General features: G+C 37.2%; 1 protein-coding gene across 9 annotated transcripts; it reads left to right on the top strand.

The window, feature by feature from the left end:
• Positions 1-3,169: 3,169 nt before the first annotated feature.
• On the top strand, positions 3,170-27,097 carry ZMYM1 (zinc finger MYM-type containing 1). Of its 9 annotated transcripts, XM_081308662.1 has the most exons (11): positions 3,170-3,252; positions 9,699-9,864; positions 10,927-10,999; positions 11,346-11,595; positions 17,343-17,517; positions 17,610-17,822; positions 21,927-22,080; positions 23,722-23,859; positions 24,036-24,073; positions 24,617-24,845; positions 26,448-27,097. In XM_081308662.1, the coding sequence occupies exons 2-11, from the start codon at positions 9,772-9,774 to the stop codon at positions 26,921-26,923; spliced, it is 1,839 nt and encodes a 612-aa protein (XP_081164788.1). In that variant the 5' UTR covers positions 3,170-3,252; positions 9,699-9,771; the 3' UTR covers positions 26,924-27,097. The 9 variants fall into 9 exon arrangements, with proteins under 9 accessions (XP_081164788.1, XP_081164781.1, XP_081164789.1 ...); XM_081308655.1 differs by having other exon boundaries at positions 24,617-27,097; XM_081308663.1 differs by lacking the exons at positions 24,617-24,845; positions 26,448-27,097 and adding an exon at positions 23,594-23,624.
• The last annotated feature ends 592 nt before the right edge of the window (positions 27,098-27,689 follow it).

Genomic DNA, 27,689 nt, shown 5'->3' with positions numbered 1-27,689 from the left:
AAGCCCACTGAACCAGGACTCATTTCTGGGTTCTAGTCTAATCCTAGTCACCAAGACTCTTTGTAGGTTGGAGTAAATTATCTTTGCCCTGCTGTCCTTAACATGCCTTTTGGTAGAATGTGTCTGTTAGAGAAGATTTCAGCAAGATCCCATCTGATTCTAAGTTGAAATAGAGAAAGGCATCAACTTTAATAAAAATTAACTTAGTTGAGAACAGAGCAAACTGGATTTATTGGTGATTAATTAGGAATAAATTCAGAAAAAAACACAGATGCCAATGATCTTGAAAATATTCTTTGAGCCAAGCGCAGTACCACACGCCTATAATCCCAGCAGCTTGGGAGGCTGAGACAGGAGAATTTCGACTTCAAAGCTAGCCTCAGCAAAAGTGAGGCACTAAGCAACTCAGTGAGACTGTGTCTCTAAATAAAAGACAAAATAGGGCTGGGCATGTGGCTGAATGGTGGAGTATCCTAGAGTTCAATCCCTGGTACGAGAGAAAGGAAGGAAGGAAGGAAGGAAGGAAGGAAGGAAGGAAGGAAGGAAGGAAGGAAGGAAGGAAGGAAGGAGGGAAGGAAGGAAATGTTCTTTGAGGTTTTACAAAATGACGGATATATTTACAGCTTTAAGCCTAAAACAGGGTTGGAAATTACATTACTTCTTAGGAATGATGACTGGTGCTGGCAAAAGTTAAGTCATCTTGTAAGAAAGGGGTTGGATGCCATCTCAATTTCTGTGTAGTTGATGGAAGAGTTCTGATGTACAGAAGGATATCAGAGGCTATCAATGTTTTAGGATACTGTGGTTCAGTCATGTTCAAAGGTTCAGTTGTGGTTGTGTCTAAGATCTGATTAATTATGACCTTCCCAACTCCATTTTAAGTGCACCACACCTATGCTTCTCAATTGTTATTTTTCTTTGATAAAGATAAACATAACTATTGGAGCTACTTGTGTAATATTCAGAATCACCAAAGTAGGACAGGGATGTATCTCAGTAGTACAGCATGTGCTTAGTATGTATGAGGCCCTGGGTTTGATGCCTAGTACTATACAAAGTAAAAAAAAAAAAAAAATCACCGAAGGTCATGAATTCTAAACTAACTGCAAAGCATATTTAGGGACCATGGCAGCAGGTGTCAGGAGGCCCCTTTGACCTAGAACTCACCTTCACAAAGCACCTCAAATACATGCTTTTATGATTTTGTTTGCAGTGATGGGAATGCAACCCACAGCCTCCCATGTGTTAGGCTAGCACTCTATCTCTGAGCTACACCCCTGGTCCTCAGTTTATACTTTTGATAGTACCTCCTTAAGAAGTTATGGTCTGCTATCTCTCTGCTTTCTGGTTACCATGTCCTGAGCTGCCTTCCTCCACCATGCCCTTCCTCACTCTGGGAACCAGAGTTATGGAGTCAGCCAATCATGGACTGAATCTCTGAAACCGTGAGTCAAAATAAACTTTTCCTCCTCTAAAATTATTCTTGTCAGGTCTTGTGGACACACACACACACAATTATGGTCAGTCACACATGGTGTAATCTTGTTTTGTAATCCTAGCAGCTGGGGAGGCTGAAGCGGTAGGATTGCCTGGGCAGTTTAGCAAGACCTGTCTCAAACTTAAAAATATAAAAAAGGGTCCAGAGATATAGCTCAATGGTAACATGTCCCTGGTTACCAATTCCAAGTATGGGTGGGGGGGGAAGTAATAATAGTTATGGTCAAAGACAAGACTGAAATAAATTACCTTACTTCATATATTTTTTTTTCCAATTCTATCATGATTTTAGAAATATCACAATTTTTTGGAAGGCGGGGGGTTGGTACTTCTGGGATTGAACCTGGAGGTGCTTAACCACTGAGCCACATCCCCAGCAATTTTGTTTTTTTGAGACAGTTTCTTCCTAAATTGCTTAGGGCCTCACTAAGCTGGTTTTGAACTTGTGATTCTCCTACCTCAGTCTTCCAAGCCACTGGAATTACAAGTGTGCACCACAGCACCCGGCAGAAATATCATAATTTTCAATCATATTTTTTATGTGTTCAAAGCACTACCTTGTTAAATATAAGCATTTAAAATCTACCATAAATTTTGCCATCGTTTTGGGATTATTTTAATTTTTATATACTCCGTTCCAGGTCCTGGAACATGCCTGTAATCCCAGCTACTTGAGAAGCTAACATAGGAGCTCCCAAATTCGAGGCCAACCTAGGCAATAAAAAAAAAAAGAGCTGGGCTGGGGATGTGGCTCAAGCGGTAGCGTGCTCGCCTGGCATGCGCAGGGTGCTGGGTCATCCTCAGCACCACATAAAAATAAAATAAAGATGTTGTGTCCACCGAAAACTAAAAAATAAATATTAAAAAATTCTCTTTCTAAAAAAAAAAAAAAAGAGCTGAGGTGAGGCTGGTGGTAGGTCACTTGCTTAGCATGCAGATGTCTCTGGGATTTGATTCCCAGCAATGCAAAAAACAAACAAGATGGCAGAGGCCCTTAATTATTATTTTTTTTCTTTTTTCTGTGTTATCATAGATTGAACACAAAGACTCTTAACCACTGAGCCACAACCCCAGCCCAGCCCTATTTTTTTTTTTTACATTTTATTTGGAGACAGGGTTGCTGAGGGTTGCTAAATTGCTGAGGGCCTCCTAAATTGCTAAACCAGACTTTGAACTCGTGATCCTCCTGCCTCAGCCTCCTGAGGCGCTGGGATTACAGGTGTGCTCCACCAGGCCTGGCAGATAAAAATAGCGGGAATATACTCTGCACTTGATGCTTTTCTTAGCATTGCCTAATATTCGCAAGCCTAGCGGCAGGCATTTTAATTATCACCATTTCAAGAAGAATAGGAAAGTACATAAGTTATCTAATCACTTATTTTAATGCTAGTAAGTAGTACTGCCATCTTTCAAATCCGGGAAATTCAGTTGCCCTGCCTGAGATGAGTCATTCCCACATGCTTCTCTAGCCTTTAATAACCCAGATTTGCCTGGTGGATAGAGATGACTTCAATGATAAAGCACCTGTGTGGTTTTAAAGCCCTTCCCTGGCCCCTGGCCCCAGGCCCCTGGTCCACTTCCCTATCCATCACAAGGATGCCCTTGCGGACATCGCGAGACAGGACTGCGTCGGGCTGCGCTGCGCTGCGCATGCTCGGCCGCAGAGGACGACGGGAAAGGGGCGGGGCGGCTGGGCTGTTTGCGTCGAGGAGACCCTGAGAAGCTGTTTGCGGCGAGCGTTCCTGAGAGAAATTAGTAAGGCTCCTCTTCTGCGGCTCTGGTTTCGGTCTTTACTCCTGCGCGTTACCGGAAAGGGGCAGAGTTTCTCCTGTCTGAGGGAGGATGCCGCGCGGGTGGAACCGGGTTCTAGAGACGGGGCCCTGAATACAAATGCTGGCACCTGGGGGTCCGGGACTCGCGGCCTAGCCCTGACCTGGAGAGCGTCGGTCGCCTCTTTTGACCTCACCCGCCGAGAATCTCGGGGTCACTGCTCCCGCTTCAGAGGTTTCTCACCGCCCACTGCTCCTGCATCGTAACCCGGCTTTCTGCCTTTGCTCTGTCTGCGACCACCGTTTCTAAAACATTGAAATCACACCCGTGGCTCTCCAAGCATTAAACGATGATTTTTCAAACAAACAATCTGGAAACAGTTTTTGCAAATAGAATGGTACACGATGTCCCAACTAAAAGAAACAATTGTAGCTCAGTGGTAGAGCATTTGCTTAGCATGTAGGAGGCCCTGGGGTTCGATCCCCAGCACCGCCGAACAAAAAATAACAACAAAAAGAGAAATGTAATTATTTTAAAAGTTTGGCTGTTGGCAGGCGTGGTGGCACACGCCTGTAATCCCAGCAGCTCCAGAGGCTGAGGCAGGAGGATCCCAAATTCAGAGAAGCCTCAGCAACTTCGAGAGTTCCTGAGCAATTTAGCTAGATCCTGTAGCAAAATAATAAAAAAGGTTGGAGATGTGACTTAGTGGTTAAACGCCCCTGGGTTCAATCCCCGGTGTTCAAGAGAAAGAAAAATGTTTGGCTCTTGAGATGAATTCGGATTTGAAATTGGGATTAAATTAAGGCACCATATATTTTGCTTTAAAGTGCAGGATTGAGAATATCTTGATTTCCTTGAATCAAAAAGTTTTAAATTTAATTAGCTTAATCAGGGTATAGTGTCAGCATACTTTTCTATTAAACTGAACCAGAAGCTGGAAAGTAGATAAATTAACAGTTCTTGCTGTAAGAGTTGAATCACTAACAACATCTGACAATACCTTGTGTTCCCTGTCACAATACACAAGAGGCCTCCAAAAGTTATAACAGGAATTTCATTATTACACTTTGCTTATTTAATTCTTAGACTGTTGCAAGAGCATTAATGGAGAAGGTGCACTTGCAGAAGTAGTGAATTTAGATTTAGCTGGTCTGGGCACTACAGTCCTGTAATCCCAATGACTGAGGCTGCTGAGGCAGCAGAATTTCAGGTTTGAGACCAGCTTCAGCACCTTGGTAAGACCCTGTCTCAAAAAGGGCTGGGAATGGCTTATTTTGCTTAGCATGATATTCTCTAATTTGTATGATGTCACACTTGAAGGGGTTCCAAGATGCCCAGGGTTCAATCCCAGTACCCCTTGTCCCCCCCAAAAAAAAGGTAGTGATTTCCCTCTAGGGTTTATGTGAGTGAATGTATCACAAGTTCAAAACCAGCCCCAACCACATAGGGAGGCCCTAAGCAATTTAGCAAGAACTTGTCTCAAAATAAAAAAATGGGCTGGGGATATGGCTCAGTGGTTAAGGCACCCCTTGGTTCAATTCCTGATACCAACAAAAAAAAAATTAATTTTGATCTCTGCTCTATAATAAATTCCCCTTTGGTTTAAGTAAAAAAAAAAAAAAAAAAAAATTCTTTTTTCTGTTCTGGAGACTAAACCCAGGGCCTATGCATTCTCAACATGTGCTCTAAATCTACTATCCTCAGACTCTAAATCAAAAAGGTTTAAATTATTCCCAGGCAGTGTTGACCAGTAGGCAGATAATGCCACAGTTTTTTTGTTTTGTTTTTGTAGTTGTGGAGGACAGCATGTCTTTGTTCCCCTCTGCCTCCCGTGCTGAGGATCAAACCCAGTGCCTCACACAAGCAAGGCAAGCAAGCCTCTGCCAAGGAGCTACAATCCCAGCCCCACAGTTATCTTTTGACTGTTAATCAAAAATGTAATTAAAGGGCTGGGGTTGTGGCTCAGTGGTAGAGTGCTCGCCTAGCATGCATAAGATACTGGTTTCGATACTTCAGCACTGCATAAAAATAAAGATATTGTGTCCACCTAAAACTAAAAAGCCACTGGGAGGCTGAGATAGGAGGATTGCGAGTTCGAAGCCAGCCTCAGCAAAAAGTGAGGCGCTAAGCAACTCAGTGAGACCCTGTCTCTAAATAAAATACAAAATAGGGCTGGGGATGTGGCTCAGTGGTTGAGTGCCCCTGAGTTCAGTCCCCAGTACCAAAAAACAAAGCAAAAAAAAAAAAAAAAATGTGACTTAGCCCTTGGTTGGAAAGATGGGAAGGACTGTATTAAAAACTAGTATTCGAGACTTGTTTTATTCTCATGTACATTTTGTCGTCATTCATATATGGGTTTTTGCTCTTTATTTTTTCTGATAATTGGACAGACATTTTCCCTGCCTCAGAAATACTGACTTTTTTTCAGGGTGCTTTCCAGTATTCTCTAATTTGTGTTATATCACATTTGAAGGGGTTCCAAGATGCCAAAACTCATAGGTGCTTTGTTTTGTTGTGGTGGTGGTGGTGGTTTTGTTTTTTTCATTTGTTCTAATTAATTATACATGAAGTGGAATGCATTTTGACACATCATACATAAATGGAATATAACTTCTCATTCTGCTAGTTGTGGATATATAGAGTTACACAGGTCATGTAATCATATATGCACCTAGGATAATAACGTCCTTCCTACCCCAATACCTCTCCCTTCCTTTCACTCTCCTCTGTTAATCCAAAGTATCTCCACTCTTCCTTAGCCACCCCCCATTGTGAATTAGCATCCACATATCAGAGAAAACATTCAGCCTTTAATTCTTTGGGATTGGCTTATTTTGCTTAGCATGATATTCTCCAACTCCATCCATAATTTCTTCTTTAAGGCTGAGTAGTGTTCCATTCCATACTACAGTTTCTTTTTTTAATTGTTGGCAGACCTTTATTTCATTTATTTATTTATTTATTTATTTATTTATATGTGGTCCTGAGAATCGAACTCAGTGCCTCACACTTGCCAGACAAGCACTCTACCACTGAGCTACAACCCCAGCCCCCTACAATTTCTTTATCCATTCATTTGTTGAAGGGCATCTAGGTTGGTTCCATAGCTTGGCTATTGTGAATTGAGCTGCTATAAACATTGATGTGGCTGAGTTGCTGTAGTATGCTGATTTTAAGTCCTTTGGGTATAAACTGAGGAGTGGGATAGCTGGGTCAAATGGTGGTTCCATTCTAGGTGTTCTAAGGAATCTCCATACTGCTTTCCAGAGTGGTTGCACCTATTTGCAGCCTTACCAACAGTGTACCTTTTCCCCCCCATATCCTCGCCAACATTTGTTGTTATTTGCATTCTTTTAATCACCATTCTGACTGTAGTAAGATGAAATCTCTGTGGTTTTGATGTGCACTTCTCTAATTACTAGAGATGTTCAACATTTTCTCATATATTTGTTGATCAATTGTATATCTTCTGTGAAGTGTCAGTTCGGTTCCTTGGCCCATTTATTGATTGGGTTATTTGTTTATTTGTGTTAAGTTTTTTGAGATCTTTATATATCCTGGAGATTACTGCTCTGAGGTGCATGTGGTAAAGATTTTCTCCCATTCTGTAGGCTCTCTTCACATTCTTGATTGTTTCCTTTGCTGTGAAGAAGCTTTTTAGATTGATTCCATCCCATTTATTGATTCTTGATTTTAATTCTTGTGCTTTAGGAATCTTGTTAAAGTCAGTTCCTGCCAGGCATGGTGGTGCACATCTATAATCCCAGTGGCTCAGGAGGCTGAGGCAGGAGGATCGAAAATTCAGAGATAGACTCAGCAAAAGTGAGGTGCTAAGCAACTCAATGAGACCCTGTCTCTGAATTAAATACAAAATAGGGCTGGGGATGTGACTCAGTTGTCTAGTACCTCTGAAGTCAATCCCCAGTACCCACCCCTTACCCCAAAAAAAGAAAGTCGGTTCCTAAGCCAACATGGTAAAGATTTGGGCTTCCTTTTTTTTTAGTTGTCAATGGACCTTTATTTTATTTGTTTGTTTGTTTGTTTATATGTGGTGCTGAGAATCAAACCCAGTGCTTCACATATGCTAGGCAAGTGCTCTACCACTGAGCTATGACCTCAGCTTGACTTTTTCTTCTGTGAGGTACAGGGTCTCTGTTCTAGTGTCTAAATCTTTGATCCACTTTGAGTTGAGTTTTGTGCAGGGTGAGAGATAGGGTTTGATTTCATTTTGCTACATATGGATTTCCAGTTTTCCCAGCACCATGTGTTGAAGAGGCTCTCTTTTATCCAATGTTTTTTTGGCACCTTATGAGAAAACTGTATTTATATGGGTTTGTCTCTGTGTCTTCTATTCTATACCATTTGTCTACAGGTCTGCTTTTTTTTTTTTGAGAGAGAGAATCTTAATATTTATTTTTTAGTTATTGGCGGACACAACATCTTTGTATGTGGTGCTGAAGATTGACCCCGGGCCACACGCATGCCAGGTGAGCGCGTTACCACTTGAGCCGCATCCCCAGCCCAACAGGTCTGTTTTGATGCCAATACCAAACTGTGTTTGTTAATGTGGCTCTATAGTATAATTTAAGGTCTCATATTGTGACACCTCCTGCATTACTTTTCTTGCTAAGGATTGATTCAGCTATTTGGGGTCTCTTAGTTTTCCAAATGAATTTCGTGATTGCTTTTTCTGTTTCTATGAAGAATGTCATTGGAATTTTAATAGGGATTGCATTAAATCTGTATAACACTTTTGGTAGTATGGCCATCTTTGTTTTTTTGTCTCTTCCGGCCAGCACCTCAACCGCTCTTGAGGCAGATTGGCTGGGTCGCGTGGGTGGAGCCAAAAGAGTCCCCCAATGAGCAGCTCCGTGGTCTGAAAGGGCGGGAAAACAGCCCAATGAGCATCACCACAGAGGAGCCAATCAGCTAGAAGTTTGCTGGGGCCGCTTCGGCCGCGGCTCTCAACATCTCCCCCTCTCTGTTTAATTAAACAACAAGCATGTGGCTTAGGGACCATGCCTGTCTTAGGTTATCCAATACTACATATGGTTCTTACCTGTCATCGGATGAGCTGACCTGAAGGCGTCAGCCTCCTGTCTTAGGTTGGTGCCATTGCAATTGGATTTTACCCGTCATTGACTACCGGTCCAGTATACAGCCACACCTGTGGATAGGCCTTTGTACCAGTGAGGGGGTGAGGTTCTTTGCCTCACCTTTGTTGACCCCCAAATTTTAGCTGAACGAGGCAACTTAAAACAAAAGCGAAACAAAACGAAAGAAGAATCTTAAAATGGCTACCCATCCTCTTGCCCTGCCCTCAGGGGCGAGCAGTTTACCGTATCACTTACCCTCAGTCGTTCCTGTGCAGGCCACCAAATGCCACAGTCTGGCTGGGCACAATTCACGAGCCACTTGTCAAGCTGGAACGAACTTTATTGTTTTTGAACACACGCTGCACCACCCGATATCTCCAGGCAGCCCAACTGCCACCACCGTCTCTTCCGGCCAGCACCTCAACCGCTCTTGAGGCAGATTGGCTGGGTCGCATGGGCGGAGCCAAAAGAGTCCCCCAATGAGCAGCTCCGTGGTCTGAAAGGGCGGGGAAAAAGCCCAATGAGCATCACTGCAGAGGAGCCAATCAGCTGGAAGTTTGCTGGGGCTGCTTTGGCTGCGGCTCTCAACAGTCAGTCTATAATTAATTACTTAATTTTATACCTTGGAATAGGAGCTTTCCAAGCTGAGAACATGGAGTTAAAGGGGTGGTTAGGCCCCAACCTCAGTAAAAAACTAATGGCAGAATTACTTGGGTCTTTCATATACTAACCCAGAATAAAACCACAAATCTCAGATTACTCCTGTAACAGCTTTTAACTTCTCTTTTTGTATGTGTTGAATGTAAATTTGTGTCCATGGAGTAAGTTATCCCTACCCTCTATAGTAGTTAGTAAAGCCAGGCATGATGGTGCATGCCTAGCAATTTGGGAGAGTGAGGCAGGAGAATCCCAAGTTCTAGGCCACCTTCAACAACTTAGCATGGTCCTCATCAATTTAGAAAGATCTTGGCTTAAAATAAAAAAAGGCTGGGAGGTGACTCAGTGGTAAAAGCACACTTGGGTTAAATACCCAATACCAAAAACAAAACATACAACCAAAAACCCCAAACAATTTGTAGGTTTTGTGGTATCTGCATCCAGGCCTAGGACAACAGAAATGGGAATTAGTTCTAGAAGAAAGCACAGAGGTATTAGCTGTCAAAGACTGTAAAGCAAAATTATCTAGAAATATTGAAAAAAAGGAAGGAAGCTAGTGTTGGTGCTGTGAAGGAGCTTTGATGCAGAGTTGTCTAAGACCTCTTTTGTGATTCCACAAAATTACCATATTTAAAATATTAATTTTAAAATCAGACTTCTATCAATATTTAATTTCAGGAATTTGGACACGGTTCCCAGGAAGAAATCCATTAATTTAGAACTGGAAGATTCCTTTGTATGCAATACTAAAATGAAAGGACAACCTTCAGATGGTGAACATAAGACAATGGCATTACAGCTGGAGCGGCTAGTTGAAATTAAGACAGAACCTGACAATACTCAAGTAAATATTTTACATTCTTTTCTTTGTTGATGATGCTGGGGATTGAATTTAGGAGTACTACAACAGTGACAGAGTCTCAGTAAGTTGCCTCATCTGGCCTTCAACTTGTAATCCTCCTGTCTCAGCCTCCTGAGTAGCTCAGATTATGGGTGTGTTCTACTACACCTGGCAGGATAATTTAGTTGTAACTTATTTCCATTGAAAATGGCCTAAACATCCAGTGGCACATGCTTATAATCCAGCTGTTAGGTAGGCTGGGGCAGGAGGCTTGATTGAGCCCAGAAGTTCAGGGCAACATTGGTAGGCTCCATCTCTCTTTTTGGAAAGAAAGAGAAAAAGAAAAAAGAAAAGTATATAAATTAGATCAGTATTGAATTAGTGACATTTGGAAATATTAATCTGGCAGTTAACGATTGCTTTTTCAATCCATGGACAGTCACACATACAAATTAAGTTGAGATAGAGTGGAAATGAAATTGCCTCTAGTTCTGAAAGAAAATCCTACTTCATAAGAATCATTTGGCCCAATACAACAATTCTAAGTTTAAGGTATTTATGATGATAATGAACTGTTAATGATTAAAACAATAGGAAAAATATATGTCATTATGTCTACTCTCTATTGGTAGTAGCAGTTGTTGAGTAAAAAATTATAGAAGACCATTGTTTTGGACTAAGCTCCTGCACTGGGCCAGAGCAGACTGAGCTAAAAATCAAAATGAAGTCACTAAAGTTCCATGTCACCAAGCTGAAACTAAGCCATTTACCTCACGTCAGAAGTCAGGATCAACAGGCCAGTTTCAATTGGTGTGATAATAGAATTCAGTCTACCTAATTCTTACACCAAAAAAGATAACCTGATATTAACCAATCAGTTATTGGTGTCATAGAAAATTAAAATTATCAGCCACAGGGCACCAAAAGGAGAATGCTTACCTCTTACCTTGGTTTGATTCACTAATACAGCTAATTGAACAGACTTAAGTGTAATTTATCATTTTCTATTGAATGATTATTTTAAGTACATTATATTCATTATTTTCAACTCTTTTTTTTTTTTAGGAATATTGTCAAGCCCAACAACCCAAAACTCAGGAGAATGAAATGAAAATAAATACTACATTTTCAGACAGTGGTAATAGAATTATTTAAGTTAATTATATTTATTCTGACTAGCATAATAACAAATTTATTCTTCTTAAAAATGCCTTTGAATGCTGCATTTTTGGGGGTTGGATAAAAGTAAACTCTAAAAGAAAATGAAAGAATGCATACTTAGGGGCTGGATTGTAGCTCAGCAGCAGAGCGTTCGCCTAACACATGTGAGACCCCGGTTCCTGATCCTCAGTGCCACAAAAATTAATAAATAAAATAAAGGTATTGTGTCCAACTACAACTGAAAAATAAATATTTTTAAAAAAATAATGCGTACTTAATTTGTTGAAAATACTAATAAGCTTCTTCCTGTTTTGTTTTTGTAGCATCACAGTTGACTACAGGAGTTCAGCTTTCTCTGGCATCATCTGGCATAAATAAAATGCTTCCTTCAGTTTCAACCACAACTGTTCAGGTTTCCTGTTGTGGTTGTAAAAAAATCCTCCAGAAGGGGCAAACTGCTTATCAGAGGAAAGGGTCTACTCAGCTTTTCTGCTCTACCCCTTGCATCATAGAACATATTTCATCTGCCAGTTCACCAGCTTCTGCCAAAAGAACTTGCTCAAATTGCACAAAGTATATAATTCTAAATTTTACCTTTTACTTCCCTACATAGATTTTGGTCAGAGTATTAGTTGTAATTTTCTAAAGATATGTTACCTTGATTAACTGAAAAAATGCTTCTGCTTTCAGTTGCTCTCATAGATTGTTCAGAAGTAGTTTTTAGTAATTGAGAGGTTTGCAGAAATTAACCCACAAGCAATTCTTTCTCTCTCCCTTATAAATGATGTGACTTGCAGAGCTTTCATTTGAAATTTTCTATAAGTAGGGATTATAGGAATGCTCATTATAGAGATGCTTATTCTGTTCTATCATTTAACTGTATAAGAAACAGCCTACTAAAAATATAGTCATAGAACTTATGGATCTTCCAAGATGTAGAATAATATTACATTACTATTATAATGGTAAGTGAAATTACTTAGTTATTTTGAAAAGTTAAGAAGCATAGATAAATGTACATGTATGTAGGTAGGTCTGGTCTCCGTGACTGGATTAGTGACATTTTGACTTTGCAAGTCCTAAGATAGTATTAACTCTGGTTTCTTAACAATCATTAAAATGCTAATGCCAAACAAGAACATTTATAGACCATCATATTAACTTCTAAATATAATAAATTCTTCTCAAATGTTATCTTGTCTTGAAATTAAGTTGCCATAATTTGAATTTTGTTTCCTTTATTTGCATTCTGCTATTTAAAGTGTGATCCCCATGCAACTATATTATCATCATCCGAGTGCTTACTAGAAATACCGGTTCTTAGGTCCAGTTAGAATTATTGTATCAGAACTGCATTTATCCCCATATGATTCATATTCATGCTAAAGTTTGAGAAGCATTGAGAACTTCTTTGTTTCTTAGTATTCCCACCTGTTTTATGGAATGTACACAAGATTTATGAGCATTAAGTAATATATTCAATCAGAGCAATACTGGCATATAATAAGAATTCCATACATGTTGACTATCACTATTGTTATTGTTATTCCCTTAACAAACTCACAGACTTTTTTTGTGGGTTATTTCAGCTCTTCATTTGGCTGCTGCTTCAGGTGTTAACTGTTGCTTCAAGTCTTATTCCCTGAAACTCTACTTTCTGTCTCTTTTGCTTTCTCAACCCTTCAATACTATACTATGTCCTTTGTCTTTTTTCTGTTTAGCTATGGGCTATATGGCACTCTCTTTAGCCTGCTTTCTCTCTCTGCAGAATCATAAAACTGGAAGGGACCTTAGAGAGATCATCCAATCCAAACCTTTTCTTTTGGTTTTGAGGAAACAGAGGCCCTGAGAAGTTAAGGTATCAAGTTGCTCTGTTTGGAGTATACTCATTACTTTTCTTCAGCAGCAGCTTCACAGACAGATTGAAAAAGGCTAAAACAGGAAAGATTTAGTGTGTAAGTTGTTCTTTAAGGTATACAAATCAAGTATGAGCAAAACTGAGAGGCAAATTTTACTTCCTGTGGAATAAAGTTTTTTCTCATTAAAAATTGTAGGTTGGTGGAAAGATGGTAGTAATGTTTAGACTAGGAGAGGCTATCATTATTCATAGTAAATTGCTTTGTTAAAATTTTTTTAATTCCACATTCATTACCCTCTTCTGTAGTTCTCAAAATTTTAGCCAACTTTTAGTCATTTTAAGGTGTTTTGTTGTTGTTTGGGTACTGGGGATTAAAACCAAGGGGATTTTACCACAGAACTACATCCCCAGCATTTTTTGTTTTTGATACAGGGTCTCACTAAGTTGCTGAGGCTGTGCTTAAATTTATGACCCTTCTGCTTTGTCCTCCCAAGCTTCAAGGTTATAGGCGTGTGCCACTGCATCTGCCTTAAGTTTTCTTTTTTGTTTGTTTTTTTTTGTTTTGAACCCATTGCCTTTTACATGCAAGGCAAGCACTCTACCAACTGAGCTGTGTCCCCAGCCCTATGTTTTCTTTTATAGCCATGATTTAACATCAGATTTGAGTTAATGCTGTTTTTATCGTAATTCATGAACCAAGTGAAAGCTAGCTTTGCAGATATTTAAAATCATATTAGAAAGTTATGACTTATCTTTGAGAAGCATATATTTAAGAAGTGTCATTTCTATACTTTAGTGAAACCAACTAGAAATCCAGGAAGCAATTAATAAAGGCAAAAAAAATAGGCCTATGCACTAATGCTTGATTTATTTATATAAAAGTTGTTCACACATGTATTCAGAGTTTAGCTTTAGGTCCTTCTAGCAGAGATTCATATTTTAACTTTTTAAATTAAGTAGATTAGAAGCCAACATTCTATTATGCTGACAACAGTTTAAAAAAAAATGCTAGTAGTACACATTTTCTGACTTTCGTGTATCTGCTGATGCAGTTTCTTCTGCCTCCTTTCCCAGCTGGCTAATTTCTTTCTGACTTAAGTATGTACCTCAAATATCTATACCTCTTATTTACTCTCACACTGTCCCTCATTCTTCTCTTACCATCACCTCTTCAAATTAATTATTCTATGATCTGATTTTATAGTGTATATTCATAAGTCCAAGAGCATTGATCATAATATTAAATATTACTCCAAAGAACAAGATCAGTACTTGGAATGAAGTTCAATTTTTGAAACAGTAAAATTACTGATGTGATAATTATGTGAATCTGTTAGTTTCAATTTTAAAAGGTGGAAAGTTCATGATACATACATTTGAAATTTTAAAATGTGGAAGTGTTAAAGTAATATTGATTTCAGGAGGAGTTTATCTTGAAAACCATTGTCCTCAAAGACTGATATTCTGAGGGTTCTAGGTAGGCAGGTATCTTTGTATTTCCCAGAGCAGCAGTTCTCATACTTTGTAATCTAAGAACCTCTTATACTTTTCATTTTTTGTTTTGTTTTTTTAAATTTGAGACAGGGTCTTGCTATGTGGCCTCAAACTCCTAGACTCGAGATCTTCCTGCCTGAGACTCTTTGAGTAGCTAGGACTACAGGCACGTGTCACTATGCTGGTGTCCTTTACACTCTAAAACTATTGAAGACTCTTGTGGCACATGCCTATAATCACAGATGCTCAAGAAGCTAAGCTTAGCAGGAGGATTACAGGCTAGCATCAGCAACTTAGCAAGACTGTGTCTCAAAGTAAAATATTTTAAAAAGGACTAGAATATAACTCACCCGAGTTCAGTCTCCAATACCAAAACAAAGTTAACAATTGAAGATCAAAGAGTTGTGGCTTATACAGGTTATATTTATCAAATTTGCTATGTTAAAAATCAAATGGCATTTTTAATTAATTTCAGAAACTGGCATTGTTTTATCAGTTTTACAAACCACTTTAATATCTGTCTGAATTTTCAAATTTGCTTTTGTTTTCCATATGTTGCAAAATGTTAAGAGTCAGTTAAGAAAATATAGCCTCACAAATATGTAATTAGAAAAAGGAGAAGTGTTTCATTAGCCTTTTAGATATTTGGGGACATTTTTTTTTATTGCAGTGTTGCTAGGTACAGTGGTGCACCCCTGTAATCAAGGCCAGCCTGGGCAGTTTAGCAGAACCCTGTTAAAAAGGCCTATGGGTGTTGCTCTGTTGTAGAGTGCCTCTGGGTTCAGTACCCAGTATCAAAAAAAAAAAAAAAAAAAAGAAAGAAAATAGTTGCAGTGTGCATTCTGAAACCATGTCAGTGAACTTTTAATACTCTATAGTCTTAAAATATATTAATTTGTCTTGTACCCTTTTTTATTTTTCTTCCTACTTCTGGGGATTGAAAAACCTTGCACTTGCTAGACAAATGTACTAAGCCAATACCCCCAACCCCTCTCTTGTATTTTGAATAGATGTTTTACCAGTGAATGATTTTTGTAATAGCATGCTGTTGTCATTTAGAAAATGTTGATTTATTGCATTCTTCAAATCTTTCAAATGTTGACATATTTCATTATGCAATATTTTTAAAATCATCACCAGCCTCATCAGAAAAGTCTTCAAATGTTGGGAAGAGATCCAGCTTAAGGTAGCAAATACAAGTTTTCAAAAACTCCTAATTTATCATTGAAAGCTTGAATTTTATCATTGGCAAGACTGTAGGAAGTGATAGATCCACTTTTTTCATTTTCCAGAAAATACTTGGCAGATACCTTCTGGATAATAGTTTGTCTTACAGTCATATGTTCAAGTAAATAATGTGATCCATGAAAGAAAAGTGACTTGTTCAGGTTGTAACTCTAAACATTCCATGTAGGCCTTTCATTGAGACAGTCATTCACCTTTGGTGGGCAGGGAAAGTACTTTTATGCCCATGTCCCATTTTGTTATAAGGAACATTAAAATTATCATATTTAAGTTTAAAATATTTGTGTTTCATTAAGGACATCCTTAATTGAAACAGAAATGATTTTTGTTTTAGAGTGAATGTGTGTGTTGTTACATTTTGATTGTCACTGCCTTGATTTGTGTTAAGGCTGCAACAGTTTCACCTACCATTGGTTTTTTTCGTTTCCCAGTTCATTTAGGTGAATTTGATATAATAAAAAAATCAACCATGTCATTGGCGTCTAGTACATTCACAGTGTTGGACAACTATCACCTCCATTTTGTTCCAGAACATATACATCATTCGGAGTAAAGTGCTGTACTCAATAAGCAGTTTTCCCCCATTTCCCTCTGTCCCCAGCCCTGGGCAGCTACCATGGCATTCTTTCTATGGATTTATCTGTTCTGAGTATTTCATATCAGAATGATATACATATGACTTTTTGTGTCTGTTTTTTCAACCTTTTCATGTTTTCAAGGTTCATTCTGTTGTACTTCATTCTGTTTTTAGTAGTTAAGTGATATTCTGCTGTATGTATTTATCACAATTTGTTTATCCATGTGTCCACTGATGAACATTTGAGCTGTTTTCATCTTTCAGCCATTGTCAATGGTGCTCTTAAGAACTTGCATGAGGGGGTGAGGCTGGGGCTCAGTGGCAGAGTGCTTGCCTAGCACATGAAGCACTGGATTCTATCCTTAGCACCACATTAAAAAAATAAATAAATAAAATAAAGGCATGTTGTCCATCTATAAGTATAAAAAAATTTTTTTAAAGAACTTGCAAGAATATATACTTGTTTTTCAGACTGAAATTGCTATTGCCTTTATACCATCAGTTAAAATGACAGCATAGTGAGAAAGGCAATTAACATATTAATATTATGAAAATAGTTTTGATCTTATAGTCCCCTGGAAAATATCTGGGACCACCCTTCACACACACACACACAAGGAATTTGCAGACCATGTGTTGATATGTTGTATAAATTCCAGTGTTTCTCAGGAATGAATATGTGATTTGTCATCATCATTCTGTTAACACTAGCACCAACTAATCCAAGCTAAATAGTCCTCAAAATTGTGATCACGGACTGAATCTGTAGCTTAGTTGCAGAGCATTGGCCTAGAATGTGTGAGACACAGGGTTCGGTCCTTAGCACCATACACAAATAAAATAAAGGCATTCTGTCCATCTATAACTATAAAAAAATTATTTTAAAAACTATATGATCAAACGTTTTATATCTCTGTTAAAGCTGAGAAAATTAACATTCAGAGAGTACAAATTATTTATCCATGGTTTCTAAATGTAAGTGGTAGAACTAAATACCAAATTCAGGTTTTTACCATTTCACAGTTCTTAAGGTAAAGGAAGGAGCAAGGAGGGACTTGTTTGAGGGGTCAGGGGTCATTTAGTTTATAAAAGAGAAATGATAATCGTGGTAAAGTGTTTAATGGTATCCTTGTTATTTATTTTTAGAGACATTTTAAATCAGAAGGATATGATCAGTGTTCAGCTGGAAGATAATACTACTAGCAAACATTTTTGCAGCCAGTCTTGTCTTTCCTCATATGAAGAAAAAAGGAAACCATTTGTTACTGTGTGTACTAATAGCATTTTGACCAAGTGTAATATGTGTCAGAAGACAACCATTGTAAGTTGAAATTTTTTTTTAATAACTAGAGGGATTCTGTTGATTCTGCTTGAATATCGGAGTTTGTATTAAATCTTTTATTTAAATCCTAGATTCAGTATGAAGTAAAATACCAGAAAGTGAAACATAGCCTTTGCAGTAATGACTGCTTTTCAAAGTTTCACTCTGCTAACAATTTTATCATGAACTGTTGTGAGAGCTGTGGTGCTTACTGTTACACCAGCTCTAGTCTATTCCACATACTCCAAATGGAAGGACAGTCTCATTATTTTAATAGTTCAAAGAATATTACAACATATAAGCAGGTATGAAGAAAGACCTGTTGCTCCTTCTGTCAGTTGGTCTATGAATGGTTTCATTTTAGGAAAATGTGGGGATGTAATTTTTAGTACCATTGAGAATAATTTCCATTTGTAAATTGATAAAGATGAAATTGAATACTTTAACAGTTCCTTCTTACATAATTCATGACAAGTACTATGTGGATATTCTCCTAAAGAATTTCATATTGATTGTCTTACGCCAAAGAAAAAGTAAATATGCAGGAGTCTGTTTATACTACAAAAATTAACTCTTTTTTAAATAATACACATAATTTTATTACAGAAAAAAAATGAAACATCCTAAATATAATTAACTCTTTTTTACCTATGCAATGTAAAGAATGTTACATGCTTTTTCTGAATCAGTCATTGGAGGAAATAACCCAATGAGAAATAATCCCCTATTTCTAATAGGAGAGTCTGTCTCTTTCTGAGAGCAGAAAACCTGACCCTGGGGCTGGGGATGTGGCTCAAGTGGTAGAACACCACATAAAAATAAAGATATTGTGTCCACCAAAAACTAAAAAATAAATATTAAAAAAATTCCCTCCCTCCCTCTCCTTCTCCCTCCCTCCCCCTCCCCCTCCCCCTCCCTCCCTCCCCCTTTCCCTCTCTCCCTCCTTTCCCCTCTCTCTCTCTCTCTCTCTCTCTCTCTCTCTCTCTCTCTCTCTCTCTAAAAAAAGAAAAAGAAGAAAAGAAAAGCTGACCCTGCTTTGGTGGACTAAGTGAGATGAACAGTTAGGGATGTGATCCCCTTTCATGAAGTGGGACTGTTAGATATCTAGCTTGTTCATATGATACTTTATGATCTTACTTGATCCTTATAAATTCTTCCTTAAACAACAAGCAGCTGGAGGTTGGGGATTTAGCTCAGTGGCAAAGCACTTGCCTAGTACATGTGAGGCCCTGGGTTTGGCCCTCAGCCCTGGGGGGTGGGGGGGGACAAGCAGCTGCCAGATGCAGTGGTACACACCTGTATCCCAGCGGCTCAGGAGGCTGAAGCAGGAGGATCTCTAATTCCCGGCCAGTCTCAGCAACTTATCAAGGCCCTAAGCAACTTAGCAAGACCCTGTATCTAAATAAAATATAAAAAAGGGCTGGGGATGTGGCTCAGTGGCTAAGTACCCCTGAGTTCAATCCTCAGTACCACCCCTCCAAAAAATAAAAAAAAAAAACAAGCAACTAAAGGTGGGAGTCCCATCTGCAATTCAGATGTGTCATTTGTGAACTGCATCCTTTCTGTGGCAGAATGTTCCCACCCTGAGAATATCCTGCCTTGGGACCAGAAGTGGGAGAATGGAAGGCACAGAATCCTTCTTCAAAGGCAGGAAATGCCATTCCTTCTTTACCTTCTTGACTCACACTTAATAAGTAAGCCTTGTCCTGCTTTTATAAGCCTGCATTCAGTACCCAATTCTTTAGCTTATGGGATGGAGCAGGGCTATTGTTGTTATGAGCACAACCTAACACTATGCCCTAACAATATGAAAGTATTGTATAATAGTTATAATGAAATAAACTCTTATTGTTAATGAACATTTAAGAATTAGAAAATGTTCAAATATTGAACAGTACTAATAATGAGTTGCCTTACTATTTTAAAAAATGGATATTACAAATATTTGTAATTATTTTGACCATATCTTTTTTGTATTCTTCCTCTTCCATTACAGGGGATTGAACCCAGGGGCCTTCTATCACTGAGCTACACCCCCAACCTTTTTTTTTTTTCTCCTTTATTTAGGGTTTCACTAAGTGTCCCAGACTGGCCTCAAATTTGTCGTCCTTCTGCCTCAGCCTCCTGTATAGATAGGGTTACAGGTTTATGCCACCATACTCAGCCTTTTTTTGTTTTGTTTTGTTTTTTTGAGTTTTGTATCTTTTATTATTTTTTTAACTTTTTTATTTGTTCTAATTAGTTATACATGACAATAGAATGAATTTTGACACATCATACATAAATGAAGTGTAACTTCTCATTCTTGTGGTTGTATGTGATGTAGAGTAAGTTACACAGGTCATGTAATCATATATGCACATAGGATAATAAAGTCCAATTCATTCTACTATCATTTCTACTCTCATACCCCCACCTCCTTTCACTCCCCTCTGTCTAATCCAAAGTACCTCTATTCTTCCCCCTTTATCTCCACCACCCCTTATTGTAAATTAACATCCACATATCAGAGAAAATATTCTGCCTTTGGTTCTTTGAGATTGCAGCCATTTCTTCTTCTCTTTCTTCTTCTTCTTTTTTTTTTTTTTTTTTTTTTTTTTAACCAGGGATTGAACCACCCAAGGCTATATAACCACTGAGCCATATCCCTAGCCCTTTTTATTTAAAAAACAATAAAAATCCAGTCTCACAATAAATTTTTTAAAAGGGCTAAGGTGTAGCTCAATGGTACAGCATCAGCCTAGCTTGCATGAGATCCTGAATTCAATCCCCAGTACTTCCCAAAAAAAAAAAAAAAAAAGAAAAATGAAGAAAATAACACCCAAAAGAATGGTAAGGATAGAAATGGAACAAGACTCAGGACAGCAGCAAGAGGAAGTCTGCTTCCCCTGCAGTAAAGCATTCTCTACAATACAACTCTGTACTCTGGTATTATGGGAGGACTCCTACTTATCCCACCAGCTCATGAGGCTATGAACAGAATATCAGACAGATTGCCATGTGGAGCAGGTCTAGAGGTTTTCTAGCCACATGATGTATCCCAGGGACCTAATAGACATAGTGACTTCCCTCTCTTCAAGGAAGGAATTAAACCTATGTAGGAGGATGACACAATAAAATGGGAGCAAGTGAATTATCTGCAGAGGGGCTTGGTCTCCCATTGTTGTGAGAATCTCATACTAGACATGTTGGGGGAATAGACAATTCATGGTTAGGGGGCTATGGTCTCTGCTTCTAGGAGGAAATTGTTTTAATATAGAATAGGACTGCCAGCAACCAACCAATCACAGCCCAGTTTCAAGTTATACCTCATTGAGTGCTTAACCTACATCCCAACACCATTATGGAATATAAAACTCACAGGCAGCATCAAAATGGCCCGGCAGGCTGTGCCTTTCAAGGCTTCTTTTTTTAAAACTTCTGAAAGCCACAGTTGAGCATACCATGACCTTCTCCCTCTATAGATAACACTTTGTCGAAACTGGCATCATTAGAGTCTCTTGGTGTGCTACCTGCAAGATCCTTCTATCCTAGACAAGAAGAATTTGAAAAACATTTTAAGAATAGGATGACACATAGTATCTGCAAAACCAGCTGATCACTTAAACTAAAAATTACGTGTATAACAAAAATTTATATTAATAAAAGATTAAAATAAAAACTTTCAACATTATCTTCTGTTTATTTCCTTATTCTCTTTCCAATATTCTGCTCTTTCACATAGAAAATTTGCATATTTCATTTTGTCTTACCACCATGTATCCCCAAAAGTAGTCCTGTTTTATCATTGTCATTGTATGAAGGAATAGATATTGAACCTCACAGTTTATCCTTTTCCTTTGTACACTTCCTGCAATTGAACTCATCATACTCTATACTTCTTACTGCTTATATCCTGTTTTCTTACAATATGCTTGTAAGTTTTATCACGAAGTTAGCCTAGAAACATGGTGGCTCCCATAGTATATTGTAGTATATATTAAAACACCCTGGCTCCTCCTTAGCACAGGTAGAAGGCTTTCCTAAGTTGACGTGCAAGCTGGTATTGAAGAAAAACCTATAATTATAAGACTTTGTTGATTTATTCGGTAGACTTTCATTGCATGGGATGATGAATATCTTCTATGACCACTTTCTTCTTTGCTTGCATATGGATTATTATCATTATTATTGCTGTTAAATATATCCAAAAAATAACCAAACAGTTTTCAAATAATTTATCATTTTCCTTCCTTCATTTCATTCATTGCAATCTATAGTGTCTTTTTTTTTCAGGTTTTATGAAAGTATAAAGATTGGCTTCATTGTCATTGTTTGTAATATTTCAAAAAAGCAGTGGTGGTATGCTTTTGTTTGTTAACAATATATGTTATGCCAGGAATATGAATATTATTTTAATCTCTAAACAGAAACCAGCCAAAATACTTACATCTTTTCCTTGCAAATCATTGAAGCCATCAGATGAAATGATTGAGATTACTAATGACTTGGGGAAGACAGAGATTTTCTGTTCTGTTAATTGTTTTTCTGCATATAATAAAGCTAAGGTGGAATCTTCTACAGGTAATATTTGTTTAGCTTCTTCAGAATTTTATATTATTACTATTGACTTAACTATATTTTGCTTTTAATGTGTAACCTGGATTCATTTCCACATTAAACTGACCTAAAAGTCAAAGCAGTCTAAAAGTTGTAAAAACTGTTTTCTAGTATTTTTGTGTAAAAGGATGGCTATGTCACCATCAGAGATGTAACATTTATTTGCTAAGATTAACCAAAAAAAAAAAGATTGTTATGTTAGATTGATTACAGAATTGATATAGACCCTCTTCATTTTAAGACAAGATTAATGGAAAAAAAATAGGGATCCATGTCTTTGGAGTATTTAGATCCTTTAGTAAATGAACACATGCATGTCTACATTAGTACACATTGAATAACCTACTATAGAACTTGGTTCATTGGAGTTAGTCAATGTTGAGTTTATTCAATACATTTCTGATTGAGTAGTTCTAATAAATATAGAATGTTTGCTTTGTAAAATAAGCTTTTACTTTCATTTTCATATGAAGTATAGGTAGTTAGAAATGCTTGAAGATTCAGTAATAAACAGGGCTCAGGGGCACATGTCTATAATCCCAGCAACTCAGGAGAATGAAGCAGGAGGATTGCAATTTTTAGGCCAGCCTTGGCAATTAGTGAGGTTCTGTCTCAAAAATAGAAAAATAAAGGACTGGGATGATGTAGTTCAATGATAGAGAGCCCCTGGGTTCAATTCCTAGCACTACACACACACACACACACAAAAAAAAAAAAGTTAATAATAATATTCAATAATAGAAAAAGCACATATAATCCAGGGCCAACTAAGTATTCCATCAAAGTGTTTCATTTCTAGTGATGCTATTGACATAGACTACCAGGTGAATAATACCCCTAGAATTTGTATATTTATTACAGAACTTTTGCAGTACTAACATGGACACTAACTTAACTCCAATGATGCTGAAGTTTGTGAATTATGAAAGAGTTAGAAATTGATACCCACTCAGAGATTCTAAAAGACTCTTTTCTGTTATGGGTAATTTCACAGCAAACGTTTGCTCATAATTTCAAACAAATAGTATAAAAGTACTAAAAAATTATGCATAATAGTGAAAGATATAAAATGATATGGAAGTGTAAATGATCATTTTGTTATTACAGTATACTAAAAAACCTGGCTATCCAGCTGAATGTGGTGGTACACACCTGTAATACCAGTGGCTCAGGAGGCTGAGATAGGCAAGTTCAAAGCCAGCCTCAAAAACTTAACCAGCCCCTGAGAACTCAGTGACACCTTGTCTCTAAATAAAATTCTTTAAAAATAAATGGTGAGGACTGGGTTGTGGCTCAGTAGTAAAACACCCCTGGGTTCAATGCCTATTACCCACCCCCTTCCCCCCGGGGGGAAAACAATGGCTATCCTTTAGCTCCAATAAAAATTACTCCAATACCCAGAAATATCCTAAAGTATGAGATATTTGCATTATTCCTTGAAATACTTTTTTTTTTTTTTTTTTTTTGCATTGCTGAGGCTTAAATAACCTGGGTCTTGTGCATACAAGGTAAGCACTACTACTGAGCTATATTTTAGCTCAAAACATTTTCTGGTTTGACCCATTCTGCCTGATTTTTAGAAAGTATTTTGTTTATTTTTTTCAGCAAATGTTTCCGTGACACATGATGCTTCAATGGAGCACCTTTCTCCAAAGAAAGATCTAATTCCAGTTATTAGCAATATAGTATCATTAGCAGATAATCCTGTTGCCTTGCCCATCATGGACATTGATGTCTTACAAGGTAAAAGATGATGTGAAGACATTTGATATAAACAATGTTTTGTTATACTTGATGAATGTATGTGTTAATTTTTTTTGTCTCCTGATATAAAATAAGCAGTTAGAGATTATGATACTGTTTTTTTTTTTTTTTTAGTTTATGAGATCTTAAAGTAACGCTCTAATTTATTTTAACAGGTACAGTTTCTTCAGTAACGACAAATGTCATTACAGACGTAAGTTTTATCCTTATTTATTTGTCTACTCTCTTTTCTTTCATGAGCAGATTTTATATATATATATAATTATATATGTGCATACATGTAATATAGGTATTATGTATATTTATTAATCATTATTTCCCTCCACCTACTTCATTTTTACTTATTAAGCAATCCTAGTTGCCTGAGCAACAAGTTATTTTATTACAACTATATACAAAATGGTTCTATAGGGGCTGGGGATGTGGCTCAAGTGGTAGCGCGCTCGCCTGGCATGCATGTGACCCGGGTTCGATCCTCAGCACCACATACAAACAAAGATGTTGTGTCCGCCGAAAACTAAGAGATAAATATTTTTTAAAAAAAGTTAAAAAAATGGTTCTATAAATATTTAATGCTGAATCTAGATTGAAATAATTAAATTATAAATTTTTTTGTTTCCCCAGAGAAGTTCGTACTATAGCATACTCATTTTACTGTGTTATTAAAATAGATATGTTCAGTATTTTATTTAAAGACTATTAAAACAACAGTGATTTTTCTCTTTTTTATCCACAGATCTCTAAGAGTTCACCCAATGAATCAAGTAATGGTGTTGCTAATAGAGTGGAACAGCCAAGACTTTTGCCATCTTCATCAGTACTCAGTCAGCACACATTTGGTGCCAGTATAGAAGTACAGAAAGATAAAGTGTCAAACCAAGATCCTATGTGCAATATGAACTCTGTGAAAATAAGTGATGGACTGTGTCACCCAAAATTTACAGCCAAAGTACAAAAAGTTAAAGGTAAATCACAAAATATTAGGAAACCTTGGCATTCACCTTTTCAGCATGTGGAAAACAGTGTTAAAAAAGATATGACATTCTGTTATTCGTGTCAGTTGTTCTGCCAAAAAAATTTTAGCTATAGAGGAGAGTCATTTGTAACCCAAGGAACTTCTAATTGGAAAAAAACTCTGGAGAAATTCAGAAAGCATGAAAAAAGTGAAATGCATTTGAATTCATTGCAGTTTTGGAGGAAATACCAGTTTTGTGATGAAGCTGTTAGTGATAATTTATCTATTAATTCAAATCAGATTGAGGGAAATAAAAAGTACCTAAAGCTTATAATAGAAAATATTTTATTTTTTGGAAAGCAGTGTTTGCCCTTAGGAGCAAATGACCAGTCTATTTCATCCATCAATAAAGGCAATTTTTTAGAATTGTTAGAAATCAGAGCAAAAGATAAAGGAGAAGAAATGTTTCGACTGATGAGTTCACAAGTTGACTTCTATAATAGTACACAAATTCAAAGTGATATTATTGAAATAATAAAGACTGAAATGTTACAGGATATTGTGAATGAGATCAATATCTCCTCAGCTTTTTCAATAATATGTGATGAGACAACTGATAGTGTCACAAAAGAGCAACTTTCAATTTGTGTAAGATACCCACAAAAAACATCAAAGTCTATCTTAATTAAAGAAAGATTCTTGGGTTTCGTCAATATTGAAAAGATGACTGGGACCCATTTACATAGGAATATCAAAACTTATCTGCAGCAAATTGGAGTCGATTTTAATAAAATATGTGGCCAGTCCTATGATAGTACCACTAATTTGAGGGTAAAATTTAATAAAATTGCAGCAGAATTCAGGAAAGAAGAGCCTAGAGCTTTATATATACATTGTTATGCACATTTTTTAGATTTAGCAGTAATTAGGTTTTGTAAAGAAGTAAAAGAACTCCGCTGTGCTCTAAATACTCTCAGTTCTTTGTTCAACACTATTCATATGTCTGGGGAAATGTTGGCAAATTTTCAAAACATTTTTAAGCTAAGTCAAAACAAGACATGCAAAAAACATGTATCACAGTCATGCTGGACAGTCCACGATCGTACATTGTTATCTGTGATTGACAATCTTCCAGAGGTTATTGAAACACTGGAGTTTGTATCAAGCCATTCCTCAAATACAAGTTTGGCTGATGAATTGAGTGACTTGTTGGCACTGGTTTCCAAATTTGAATTTATATTTTGTTTGAAATTACTTTATCGAGTGTTAAGTGTTACAGGAATTCTTTCCAAAGAGCTTCAAAGTGAAACCATAGACATTTTTTCTTTGTCTTCAAAAATAGAAGCAATTTTGGAATGTTTATCATCTGAAAGAAATGATGTATATTTTAAAACTATCTGGGATGGAGCAGAGGAAATATGTAAAAAAATAACCAGTAAAGGTTTTGAAGTTGAAAAACCTTATCTTCAGAGAAGACGAAAAATTCAGAAAACTATAGATCTTGACAATTCAGATAGTATGTTTCCTACTTCAACAGAAGAACAATATAAGATTAATATTTATTACCAAGGACTGGATACTGTATTACAAAATTTAAAGTTATGTTTTTCAGAGATCGATTATTGCAAAATGAAGCAGATTTCAGAACTACTATTTAAATGGAACGAACCATTAAATGAAGCAACAGCCAAACATATTCAAGAATTTTATCAGCTTGATGCAGACATTATCCCTGAACTTAGATTTTATCGGCACTATGCAAAACTCAACTTTGTCATAGATTATGATTCCATCACCTTTGTCAATCTTGGCTCTTTGTTTATTCAGCATGGTCTTCATAATAGTATTCCTTGCATCTCAAAGTTGTTATATATTGCTTTGTCTTGGCCAATTACTTCACCAACTGCTGAAAACTCCTTTTCTATATTGCCTCGTCTTAAAGCATATTTATTTCATAACATGGGAGAAGAGAAATTTAGTGGCCTTGCCCTAATGGCTATTGAGCAGGAATTAGTAAATAAACTAATGGAGCCTGAGAGACTTAATGGGATTGTAGAAAAGTTTATCAGTCAAATGAAAAATATATAATACTTGCTAAATTGAACCGATTTAAAAGAATATTTTGGGAATTTTTTATTTGTTTATTTGGTGGTACTGGGGCTCAAACCCAGGGCTTCGTGATGAGTAGGCAAGTTTTCTACCATTGAACTATACCCCTAGCCCGCTTGCCCTTCTTCCTTCCTTCCTTCCTTCCTTCCTTCCTTTCTTCCTTCCTTTCTTCCTTTCTTTCTTTTTTTTTCTTTGAGACAGGTCTCACTGTATTGTTCAGGCTGGTCTCAAATCTGTGAGCTGAAGTGTCCTCCTGCTTTAGCCTCCTAAGGAGCTGGGGCTGCAGGCACATACTACCATGCCTGACTTGCAATTCTAGTTTTTATTTTAAAATTGGGTTTCTTAAAAAAAATTTTCAACAGAACATGTAGCATATTCACATTCAAAAATTCAGAAGACACAATGACATATAGTGAAAAACCTCCTTAGAACTCAGTTCCTCCTCAAAGATTTTGTTTATTTATTTTGCAGTGTTGGAGGTTAACCCAGGGCCTCACAAACTCTAGGCAAGTGCTCTATCACTGAGCCACATCCCCAGCCTCCTCTTCAAAGTTTTTCTGTTCATTAAATATCTTTCGAGAGGTATTTTCCCTAAATGGTACATTACATTGCACACTCTTCTTCAGCTTGTCCTTTCTACCTAATATGGTGTTTTTTTGAAATTGTCTCATACCAGTAGGTAGCTTGCTTGATCTTTTATTTTTTCCAAACCCTTTGGTACTGGGAATTGAACTCAGGGGCACTC

The sequence above is a fragment of the Spermophilus citellus genome, assembly GCF_964194105.1.
Source record: "Spermophilus citellus genome assembly, chromosome: 9".
Lineage (NCBI taxonomy): Eukaryota > Metazoa > Chordata > Mammalia > Rodentia > Sciuridae > Spermophilus > Spermophilus citellus.
This window is presented reverse-complemented; position numbering and strand designations above follow the sequence as displayed.